This window comes from Rosa chinensis, chromosome 7 (genome assembly GCF_002994745.2).
Source record: "Rosa chinensis cultivar Old Blush chromosome 7, RchiOBHm-V2, whole genome shotgun sequence".
Lineage (NCBI taxonomy): Eukaryota > Viridiplantae > Streptophyta > Magnoliopsida > Rosales > Rosaceae > Rosa > Rosa chinensis.
The window spans coordinates 33,195,280-33,207,705 of NC_037094.1; the positions used below are offsets into that span (position 1 = coordinate 33,195,280).

Sequence of the window (12,426 nt, forward strand, 5' to 3'; positions counted from 1 at the left end):
GAGGATCTCGATCTATTGTGCAAGTTTAGTTGAAGTACATCCCTTTTGTTTGATTTCTTAAAAAACTTATGGGTTTGGATCTTAATGGATGATCTAGCCTTGCAATATTCCCAACAAGACGTAGCTAAAATTCCCGACACATATTTGGCTTTGAGATTGCAGAAGGCTTGAGAATTTTATAGAAATTGTGGACAATATTGAATTCTGTTTGGATATTGAATCCATCAATTGAAGAATCACTTGCTCTAATTAATATACGTACAAATACCCACATGTATTCAAAGATTCCAACTTTCAATCAAAAACCCATATCAGCTTGATTCTCATGTGAAGAAAAACCCAGAAAAAAAAAAATCATTCTCTTAGGCCTTGGTTTGGGGTGGAGAAGAAGGTGAAAGAAAGAGATGAGATGGACTGGAAAGTCTCAAATTCTCAATCTCAATTTCGCTGCAAGCTCAGAAGCATCTGAAGGATCACAAATCCGGCCCGACCACCATCGGTTGTTCTTAATCTTACCCCACACAAAATCTCCAATACAGAACTCACATACTCTGCCATCCAAATCTTCTCCCACCCGGTCTTGACCATTTTCACTCGTACCAGCAATGGGAACCTCAAACACCAGTTTCCCCATCTATCTCTCCCCCAATTTCATCCAATGACTTCCCATTCTCCTCAACCCCGTCGTTCCCACCATTGTTGGTCTTGTTTTCATCACAACAATTGCCATTCTCCTCATCCCCTACATTCGCATCTGAATTCGTCTTCAAACCAATGATCACCATTCTCCTCTCATCACCTAAACTAGACTCCCTTTTCCAACACTCACTCATCACTGTCCAGTTCTAATATTTTCTCAATCCGGCAAATTGGGCAACAGATTGCTGGCTTCGAATCGTGGCCGGCGATGTAACTTCATGCTAGAGATCGAGTACGTCCAATTGTGTGAACAACCGAAACTTTGGTCTCCACAGTCTTGACCAACTCAACAGATGACCTCACCAGCTCCCCATCGGACCCATCCCTCTCTCCTCCACCTTCATCCGGTCCGATTTCTTGGGCATTATGTTGAATTGACTTTGGGCAGCTTCGATTTCTTTTTCCGTTCATTGTTCTTGACTGCTTCTTCCTCATTGTCCTTCTATGTCTGGTACTGGTGGTGGAGGTCCAAAGGAGGAGGAGGAAAGAAATTGTTGCTGGTGTTAATCGGTGGAGTGGGGACATGGCTGCAATTAGTGAGGATTAAGACATAAAAGGACAAAAATACCCTTCAAAAAAGGCCAGCTGGCAACCTCTGTAACGGAGGTAACGGCCATATGTACCAATCCTCGATCGAGCAAAAGAACTTCAGGTACCGTATTCACGTTTTTCGAAGTTCAGGTACTAAAAATTATAAGGAAGAAAAATTCCAAAAAGTTAGTATTTACATCATAACCTCACTGAAAGAAACTCCTCTTTTTCTTCCCTTCTTGTCAGTCCGCTCTTTCGATTAGTTGAGAGTGCAGAATATTTGCAGGTACGATTCTTCTTCCTCTGTCTTTACTCTGTCTCTCTTTATATGTTTGATTCAATTTCACGAACTGTAGAGTAAATCGTTTCAATTATCTTGTTTGCTCTAATTTTTCTTGATTTTTGTGCCTCTTTTTTCTGTATGCAATTGTTGGTTTTGTATTCTCTTCTGTAATTGGACTACCCAATCCCACCTTGAGTTGGCCGAGTCTTTGCTTTTTTGATTGCATATGTATTTGAAATCGAAAAGTGCTATGTGGGTCTGAATTCAACTCAAGAAAATTGGACGAATTACTTGATTTTGGTGAAGTGAAAGAACATTATTTGTGCTTCTCGAACCGGTTCCATTTTGTAGTTTTGTATTTTGAACCTGTGTGGAAGTGCTTGCTTTTCAGCAATGGAAGTGGGTTTTATAGAACTGTTTCTTTGCTTGACATGAATGGGTCGGATAATGTTGGTAGATGAGGCGAGTTATGCTGACTGGGATAGTATTAGTGATCCACGGTCTCTTTTGGGTAGATAAAGATTAGAACCTTATTTCAAATGTACTTGATAGTTCGAAATACTTGTGTATATTCTGTTTATGGAGCATTTAGCTTGTGTACTTTTAAGAGACTGCAATGATAGAAATGCGTCTCATATGTCTACTTTGTTATTTCACAGTGATATCTTTTCATTCCTCAATATGATTCTTTTAAGAGAAAATTAATCAACAAGCCAAGAGCAGAACAAAATGGTTTTTTTGTCTTTGTATTATTTTGTCATTGTTATTCTGATGTGCCTGGAGTTTTGACCAAAATAAAAAGGATATTAAAAGCTAGAGTGAACACTTAGGTCAATACCAATGTACCAAAGGGGATAATAAGCCTTTGTCTGCCTATGAATGAGCTCTGATCGAAAAACTATTAAAGATTAGAGGAATGAAAAGGAAGACAAAGTAAAATGGCTTTTACAATTCTTAGTATCTTATCAGTTATCACCCTCTCTCTTAGGCCAGTCATGCTTAAACCTCTACACCTTCTTCCAAAGCCTCTCTGAGTGCTGAGCTCTCTCTCTCTCTCTCAGACGTCTTAGTGAAGCAACACCCTCAACGCTGTTGCCACATCAAGCAGGTTACCTCATCTCAAAATCTTCAAGCAATTTAAACCGTTACTTGGCGGTTTCCCACTTGATTTTTTTCTTTAATAAAAGAAAAAAAAGGAAATTCAGATGGTTTTGACTCTAATGTTGTATGGAATGCTTCTTTGCGAGTTGAGATGGTGTTGGTTGTGGATGGGTTCTCTAGTTAATTGGCTACTGTTGACTGTGGATTGCTTTTTGAATTTTTATTGTTGTTATTGTTGTGCTATTTTACTTTGTTTCTTTTGTATTTTATCATGATCATGGTGTGTGTAGATTTCCATGCACCCATTTAGAATAAACCTTCCAAAAAAATCTTTACTATCTAATTTCTTGTGTTTCTACACGGTAAATTCTTCCCTTTCAGTTGGTAAATTTTATAAACATATTCGACATAACATCCACACAGTTGCTTTCTCATTACTTTGGATGGCATTTGATCATTTTAGTTTGACAATAGCTATTTCGATCTAGAGCATTATTGGTAATTCTTCCTAATATTGGGTGGCGACTTTGGCTATATTACGTATATTAAGCACACAGTGTTAGCTGCATCATCTTTTGAATCACAAATAGAGTGGTCAGAGGGACTGGAAGTAGTTAGGAAGAATTAATGTGGACATGGAAAGCCTTTTGTTGCGAACACTAATTTTGCTGCATGGTGTTACAGGACTTGGATGTGGAGTTGAATTGGAGCTGTACCATATGTAACAGATTTGATGGTAAGCATACACACGAGGCATATTTCTTTTGCATTGTCAGTATATTTGATATCATTCAATCTTCATTTGTATTACAGCCTTTGGTACTGAAGCTGTGACATAATGATTTGACAAATAAATGGAACCAAATTAGGAAGACTACTTTGTTAGGACCATAGGAGGAGGAATACTATTTTGTACGCTCACTACAGGAAAACTAATTATTCACAACAAGAATAAATGCGTGTCGTGAACGAGTATCATTTATGATGTGCATGTAAATCTTGCACTATTTAAAAAATAAAAAAAAATAAAAAATTAAGGCGTATTTGCAACGCACGCCGTAAAACTCAATACTTGTAATAAAATGTAAGGCATGTTGGCGATGCACGCTGTGTCTGCAATTTCAGTGCTCCAAAAATTTTGGCCAAAAATCGATTCACCTCCTTGTAAAAAAAAGAAAAGCCTATCTCAGAAGTTAAACTTCACACCTCACCACGCCTCAACCCTCCTCTCTCTTCCTAAATTCTCTCTCATCCGTCTGCAAAACCCTCGGCTGCGCCTCCGCCTCTTCCTCTTTGTTGATGCCTTAAATTCCTTCTCCAGAAGGCTTCTGTCCCACTGCTCCGGCCTCTCTCTCCATCAACCCCGATGTCTCTTCGGAACTCAATCTGGTACCCATGTGCTTGTAGCGGAAGCATCCAATTCGTGCACCAGGATTGTCTCCTTCAAAGCTCATTCTCAGTAATGCTTGCCAATGCGAGGTTCAAATGTCTCCCTCTCTTTTGGATAGGTGTGAATTCTGTCTCTCTGATTGGCGCTGAATTGGTCCTGTTCAGGAATTAGGTTAGGGTTCTAGGGTTTCTTTGGGACACTTTTAGTTTATGAGGGAAGCGGTGCCCATTTGAGAACTGGTGGTAAATTTCTTGATGTTCGTGGTTAACTAAATTTTTATCTAGCAAATTTAGTTCATAAAGAGAAGCATGAAACAAAACTGTAGTGGCCCATAACAGCAATTTGTAATTGTAACTTCTTTTTCTTGACATTCATAGTTTTCATATGATGGCCAATTCTTGACAGTAAGAACATGCCCTCCTGGTTTATAGAAACTAAATTTCTCATTTCAGTGATTACTTTTTGGCTGAATTAAATAGTGAGACAGAGATATTTATGTGCATTTGATGGCCAATTTTGAACATAAAGAGCCATTCCCTGGTTTATATATACCCAGCTAAATTTCTCATGTATTTTGGCCGAGTTATGCCTGGAACAGTCATCCTTGTTGTTTATATATAAAACATGGTTGGTCTATCGACAGGAGCTTCTTGAAACTAAACGTGCTAGTTACTTTTCACAAGGTGCTAATGACTATTAGTGGTGGGTATGGTGATTGCCTTTTCAGTAAGAGCAGGCTAAGCCTGGGAGTGGTTACATTCATAGAGTTTCTGTGCGCATTATCTTAATGATGCTCTCTGGCATATGTAGCTTTCTCAGTTCAATCCCATTGTTGGAATCAATTTTCACTTCAAAGATTTTGATATGAGTTTGGGTGTCCTTATCAGTTCAGATTTTGATATGAGTTTAGGTTTCCCCAACCATCGGTAAAGATTTCCTTATTCTCTAGTACATTAGTTCTTCACATTCTGATGATTTAGCATAAGACATGAAAAATAGTTTCTAAAGCTCTCCAAACAGATTGGTGCTGACCTGGGAAGACTGCTGCATTTATAGATTTCTGCATTCTTTCTTTTCTGAAATCATGATATGTGATTTCCTGGTCTTTTCTTTAAGAGATGCTTACTCTGCTGTGGGTATCACTTTTAGAACATAAATGCTATGTTTATCATAATCTTTCAGGCAAAGCAGTGCCCATTTTCATTATGTGTGTGGCTTTCAACTTTCCCATATGTATGCAGCTCATTTTCATTATTTGCTTCAATATTCTTTAATAAAAAGCACTTTTTATTTGGTGCTTAACACTTGAATGAACTTGTATATATGTTATATTGTAATCTGAATTTGGCCCTTGCATCAGTCCTTATGTGGTTTCTCTCCGCAAATTGTGACAGCTCTTTGTATTGCCTAGACCAGTTGTTTAGGCTTTGCAAACAATTGTCAGAAGAATTATTGTATTGCAATGGCATCTTCTGCAAAGACTGTCGTTGCTCCAGGTACATTAAATGGAGACTGGACAGTTGTTTCATCTCGTCGTGGAAGACAAAGAAGAAATCCTCCCATACTGAAAAGTCTTGTAGAGAAACAGCAACAACAACAAACTTGGGCTCCAACTGATATTGAAATCAATTTTGTTCGAGAATCAAAATTGATGCAGAAGATACAGATCTGTATGAAGAAATTGGAGCTTTCTCAGTTCTATCTTACCTTGCTGGATCAAATGCAAACTCCAGAGATGATGAATTGCTTCCATAGAGTTTTAAGTTCCGAGTTGAAGATGAAGATGGTAATATACGGCATAGGCAGCATTGAATCATATGAATCCCCTCGATTGCAGTTGAGCCTCGCCATCTTGTTGAAAAGAAGGTTCAATTGGATTGGAGATATAGAGGTGTTTGATCCTATACTTTCTTCCACAGAATCTCGGGTTTTGGATGCTCTTGGTTGCTCTGTGTTATCTATTAATGAGCAAGGTCGGCGTGAGGTTAAAAAACCAACGATGTTTTTCATGCCACATTGTGAGGCTGAGTTATATGATAATCTTTTACAAGCGAATTGGGGAGTGCGGCAGTTGAATTGTATAGTATTGTTTGGGAATAGCTTTCAGACATATGAGCAGCATCTGTTAGAGTTCAAGAACTCAGCTATCATTCACTCCACCAACTATATCCTGGCTGTCCGAAGATTCACAAATGAATTTAGTATCAAGACAGTTTCAGATGATTATTTTGGTGTTTTTCATGATTCAAGTTGGCAATTTTTCAGCCCTGTCCTTGAAACAGAGATGCAGTTGAGCAATTGCTGATCACAAATTCCTGACGGGTTTGAGAATTTTTTTGATGGTTGAAGCATATTATTCTTTCCTACAGATGTAGGCTATTATTGTGGTGTAGTGTGTGCACCTGCTGGTTCCTGTGTACTGACAATTGCATTGCAATTTTTATGTGTAGTGTGTGCACCTGCTGGTTCCTGTTTACTGACAATTGCATTGCAATTTTTTTTTTTAATGTTTAATGACTAATGAGAATACTGCCATAATTTAAGGACTTTACTATTTACCATCAAGAGTAGTCTTTTTTCCAGAAATGTTCTGCTTTGGATTCTTCTAGGCCCTTCTTAAGCAATCTGAAGTTGATGGCTATTGCCCTCCATTAATCGAGGTATTTGAATTTCATCATTTTGTTATGCGGAGAAGTTCTTTTTCCTTGAGTTTTATTGATGATGAAGAAAGGAAATCCAGGAAATTGGTTGGGATTCAAAGAATTTATTATCTCATTTGAAAAACAGAATGGTTCTAACTTTCTAGGCAGTTCCCATATGTTACAATCGTAAATTATTGACACCCTTGGATTCAAGATTGGTAGATTAATTTGCTGCCTGGTACCTGATGAAGTGATTATGCGACGTTTAGTGAAATTCTTCAATAATAATTTATAGTGAAATTCTCAAGAGTGATTTGCAGGATATTCTTCAACAATTCACAATAGTGAAATTCTTTCTTCATCAATAATTCTCATCCAAAGGAATGAACTTGAATGATAATTTCTCTTGTGAATGTTAGAATATTATTTTCTAATAATCATGATCCGTTTGCTAAGATCTTAATGGTATGTTGGCATACGTGGTGTGCAAGGAACAACTTTGTTTTTGGACACAAATCTGTTTATGCGTCTGTGTGGTGGTTTCTGCTACATCAATTGTCCGGTCTTATCACAGGCACAATCGAAACCTATTTCGATTGCCGAGAGCTGTAACTGAAATAAAATGGTACCCTTCTCCTGTCAACACTTTCAAGATAAATTCTGATGACTCCCTTATCCAAGACACCGGGGGCCGGGGCTGCTAGTTCTGGCTTCATTATAAGAGATGGCAATGACAACCCTATCACTGATGAAGCTAGAAGACTTGGTCGTACTAGTGTCCTTCTTGCTGAAGCTATTGGCCTTCTTGATAGCTAACCCAAAGCTAGGAACAAAGGTTTGTCGAAGGGGATTCTCAATTGATTATTAATTGTGTCAGAGATAACAATGGTGTTGGAAATTTTTTTTGAGAGAATGTGACCCACATCCATTGATGAATATAGAGAATATTACATGTAATAGCTCACCTAAAAAAGAGGGCTACAACAAGCTTGAGCCATCTTCAGAGAGCCCTTGGGCTGTACCCGACATGGAGCAATAGAATAGGGCTACCTAAAATGTAAAATTATCCAACATCACCATAAGTAACTAGTAACCTGACACTACTAGGGAAAGATTCGGAATAGAACCAAGAACTAATTAACCCTAATATTATTCATTGAACCCTACGACCATCCTACGCAGAGATGCTAAAGTAAAAAACCTAAACAAAGCTAGATTTAAAACCCTAATCAGACTGGCCCAAAACAATTCAGGCCCAGCCTCTAGCTAGCCCAACAAACAGAGCTCCAAGCAAAGCCCTTGCACTCTCCCTCTAACCCTAAGCCCAAATTTGCCCTGAAACCATCTAAAGGTCACCGCCACCTGTACCATCTAAACACCTGCCCGCCCACTTGCGCCGCAGACTGTCATCGTAGCACCCATGGGCTTGATCAAGACCACCGCTGCACACACCGCGCCACCATCCAGCCGAAACAGACCGAGAGCATAGCAACCCTAGCCGTGCCTGGCAAATCCCATCCTTCACCACCCAAATGCCATTGTGCATAACCTTGCCTCAACCGCCATCTGAAGAGCCTAGTGCTTCAGAGCAAATACGCTCCAGAACGGAGTCGGACCAGCTGTAAAATCAAGGCGCTGAAGCGCTTATTCTCCCCCAACCACCACCTCCTACCCCAGCTGAAATAGCAGATCAGCAGAAAGGCAAAGGACATCCGTTCGAGGACGAGAAAGAGGCGACGCTCCATTAGACGAAGCAGAAGAAAAGTGGTGGCGGCTGTTCCTCGAGGGAGAGCGAGAAAGCGTGTTCGTTGGAGACTTGAGACCATTGATCATGGAATTCAACAATTATCCAAGTCTTTTACTCCAATCAACTCTCGACATGACTAAGAGAAGCAAGCTTTACTTTGGTTAATCTTGGTCACTTAGTGAGGGACACTTAGTGAGGGACGAGCAAGTTTGGGACAACTATCTTTCCCTTAGCGTATTAAGAGTTTTTAACTTTGACTCGTTTGGATTGGGTTGTCCTAAAGGATTTTGTTAGTAATTTTTTTCTAGTCGTTTCTTATATATATATATATATACACACACACACACACACAGTCCTTCTCAGGTGCGGACATCCGTACCGTGCGGATTGTATGGATTTCCTGTTTTCGACCACTTTCCGGCCACATTTTCACATCTTAACCGTTCACCTTTTAGGTCCTAATGTATAGATCACCTCTGCAAAATTTCAGCCAATTTGGTGATCGTTAAGGCATCCAAAACTGCAATTTACCATTATAAATACGAATGGTTCCGGTTCGACAGATTCAGTCCGTTCGTGTAAATTGCAGTTTTGGATGCCTTAACGATCACCAAATTGTCTGAAATTTTGTAGAGGTGATCTATACACTAGGACCTAAAAGTTGAACGGTTAAGATGTAAAAATGTGGCTGGAAAGTGGTCGAAAACAGGAAATCCGTACTGAAATTTCGGTACGGACGTCCGCACTTGAGAATATATATATATATATATATATATATATATATATAAAACCCGAAACTTAGTATCACTGTAGGGCACTCTAAGATACCTTAAACTTATAAAGAATCCAAATATCTTCTGGGCATTTTCCTTTTAGAAACCAATGACACCGCATATCATACTTACAAGATATATAGGTAATTTTTTCAATATTAAAGTTCTAGTAAACTTACCAAAATACCTTAGTTCATATTTCTTGTGTACACTCGATATTTGTTATTGAGCTCATGACTATTATTTATATTATTTTTATGATGCATGTCATTTTAGTACTAATTATTGCTAACACATATTTGAACTTTAAGAAAGCACCAAAATTCCTTACTTATTAGTTTGACTAAATGTGTATCTATGTATATGTATATATATACAATTCAAATGCCAATACATCTAGAAGGGCTAGCTGATTTTTTTCTTCCAACTCACTTAAATACTTGGTCTTAGAAGTCAAATAAGATGGTAAGATGGTTGAAATTGATTTCTAGTACATGTTTCTAGCCTATAAAAACACATGATCTGTATCATATTTCCTTCAAGATCAAGTGCAAAGCTGATCGGAAGCTTCCTTAGTTGAAGAGAAAACTCAACTAAAGCTCCTCACACAAATCCTTCACCCTTTTTCTCTTGAGAAGTTTCCTTTTTGTCAAAGAAGTCCAAGCTTGAATCAAAGACCAAAATCTTCACTTCACTTCACTTCTGATTTTCTTAAGTAAGTACAGTAAGTACATGAATATATTCCTATATTCTTTTGCCTTTAAGATTTATCAAATTGCATAACTGATGATAAAATGGAAAAGAATCTGCTTTGCTGCAAACCTCTATTTTTGTATGTAATAAAAGTTTATTTTGTCAAAGGTAATCACAGGATTAAATTCTTCATGAAAAGTGCTTTAGTTTGGGCTTTTGAATCACTAAAAAAGGTTTAGAAATGAAGAAGTTATGGGCAATCAAAATTTTCAACTAGTAAACTCGCTGGAAATCTCACACAGCTATCACAACTTCAAAAATTCATATTTCCATAATTTCTTAACCATTTTCTACAAGCTTTATATCAATTTAAAGCTTAGGACCTCTAATTAAACTGGAAAGTCTGAGAAGCAATAGTCAAATATACAGCACATAAAGACTTGGACATCAAAGATCAATATCAAGAATATCAGTTTCTGCGCTGTTATGGTTTTTCACCATTTCTGGACTCTATCACTTTGAACTAGATTATATGACTCATTCCATTGATTTCCTTACGAAAAATCCTTTGACATGGTGTCCTCACTTGCCTAATTCAGACATAAAGTGAACAAGTTATAAAAAAGGAAAGTTGACGGTTCTTGGTACTATTATTTTGATAGACGAATGGACACTTTGGATTGAGATTTCTAATACTATGGGAAAAAGAACTACTAATTCTTTGACTACTAACGAATGTTCTCTTACTACTTTTTAATTTACAGTACCTTTACTTCATTGCACATTTACTTTCAAGTTTAATTATAAATATATATATATATATATATATAATATGTATATATTAATTTGCTCACTCTAATTGTGTACTAACAATAATGTTCAATTGTATTTAAATTATGTGAGCTTATATGCTTTGTTAGTGTTTAAGTATTTGTCTTATTTACTACTTAAAACTTACTATATTTTATTGACGTATATGCTTGAAGTTATGGAGCCGGGTGAATGGTACTACCCTCGTGCTTAAGTGAATTACTGGTAAAATGTTTTATGTGGAAGTTGTGGGCCCCAGTCCCTTCAGATAGTGCACTATTATACTCATTGGGATGGAAATGTCAAACCTTAAGTATACATACTTTGGTAGTGTCCTTGGTATGCTGCGACTTACCCGTGCTTTGGTATTATGGACCCTAGCACGTGGATTTATGAATTATTACCAGTTAATCTGAAATATTCACTAAGAAGAAGAGTATACTTATATTATTTTGATCAAATATCTGTTTGTGATATATTATTAATATGTTACGATGTTAAGTGAGAAGAGAATTGAGCATACATTGCTTTGAGGTTATTTCATCTATTAATGCTACAATATTTGTCAATTCGATAAAAGAGATGTGACTTGTGATTTATTACCAGTCTCATAAACATTCACACAGACGAATATATTTGAATATATATATATATATATATATATATGTGTGTGTGTGTGTGTGTGTATGTTGTGTGTATGCATATACATATTTAAGAATTGGTATGAACATATAAATGGTTCTTGGTACATTTTTACTTGGTTGTTCAAATTTGATTTCTTATAAGATACTTTAGTATACATTATGTACTTACTGGAATTGTGTTGCTCATGATGCTACACTTTCTTGTTTTCAGGTAATGAGTAGATGCTTGGGGAAACGAGATGAACCTACTAAATAAAAGAATGTTTTTCTACTACTATTTCTAGTGATTACGTGTAATGCTTTGAATTTTGCTAAACTTTGGTTTTGTAAAGATGATAATGATTTCGTTTTCTAATAAAAGTGCTAGGGGAATCCTACATACAAACTCACTATGCGTGTGAGTCTAACACCACAATGCCACCTATCATGTGGCAATAGAAAAGATATGCTTGATTAATATATTTTCCTTTTTGTCACTTTTGCCCTTCTCTTTCTACTTCCTTTCTCCTACTTCTGCAAAAACTAATTTCTTCTCTCTCTTCAAACAAACTGAAACACCAGAGTAAGACAATAACACTTAACACCTACTGGGCATTCTTGTAATTTTGGCGCATATGGGCTTGGAAGTATTGGACTAGCCAACAATCTGGGTCGCATTTGGTTTTGCTGTGTTTGCAAGAAGCACAAGTTTGGTAATTCTTGGCATTGTGGATTGGATTGTTGTTTGGATTATAAGTGGGGTAATCTGGTAACTAACTGCAATAATCTTGTAAGTCACCAAACGGATTTAGGTGGTTTGTTACACAGGTCATAGGTGTGGATTAAGTTTTCGGGGATGGTGATTTGGAATTTGGTTTTGGGTTTTGTATGAGATTGATTATTCGCATTTGGGAAAGTTGTTGTTCCTTGCGCTTTGACAGCTCTGGATCACTCGTTGTCGGAAGTTATGGAGGCTGGGCTGGACGTCGATGGCCGGTGAGTACGGTGGTGGTGTTGGTGTTTACTGGTGGAGCTCCAGTTGACCGAGAATAGAGAAAACATATCCCATATATGTTCTCTCTCTCTCTCTCTTCAAGCTTTTTCTTTCATTTGTTGTTTCTCTTTCTTTGATGA

General features: G+C 37.4%; 1 protein-coding gene and 1 long non-coding RNA gene across 3 annotated transcripts; one reads left to right on the forward strand and one right to left on the reverse strand.

The window, feature by feature from the left end:
- The first annotated feature begins 1,411 nt into the window (after nucleotides 1-1,411).
- Nucleotides 1,412-6,569, forward strand: LOC112179417 (protein SENSITIVITY TO RED LIGHT REDUCED 1). Of its 2 annotated transcripts, none has more exons than XM_024317823.2 (3): nucleotides 1,412-1,516; nucleotides 3,299-3,350; nucleotides 5,399-6,569. In XM_024317823.2, the coding sequence occupies exon 3, from the start codon at nucleotides 5,467-5,469 to the stop codon at nucleotides 6,307-6,309; it is 843 nt and encodes a 280-aa protein (XP_024173591.1). In that variant the 5' UTR covers nucleotides 1,412-1,516; nucleotides 3,299-3,350; nucleotides 5,399-5,466; the 3' UTR covers nucleotides 6,310-6,569. The 2 variants fall into 2 exon arrangements, with proteins under 2 accessions (XP_024173591.1, XP_024173592.1); XM_024317824.2 differs by having other exon boundaries at nucleotides 1,444-1,516; nucleotides 5,365-6,569.
- LOC121050742 lies at nucleotides 6,239-6,645 on the reverse strand. The gene is made up of 2 exons (XR_005803747.1): nucleotides 6,464-6,645; nucleotides 6,239-6,406 (listed from the first exon to the last, which is right to left on the reverse strand). It is a non-coding gene; the product is annotated as an uncharacterized LOC121050742 (long non-coding RNA).
- Between the last annotated feature and the right edge of the window lie 5,781 nt (nucleotides 6,646-12,426).

What these genes read in the sequence shown, in the direction of transcription:
- LOC112179417 (XM_024317823.2), top strand. Translation starts at nt 5,467, where the DNA reads ATGGCATCTTCTGCAAAGACTGTCGTTGCTCCAGGTACATTAAATGGA.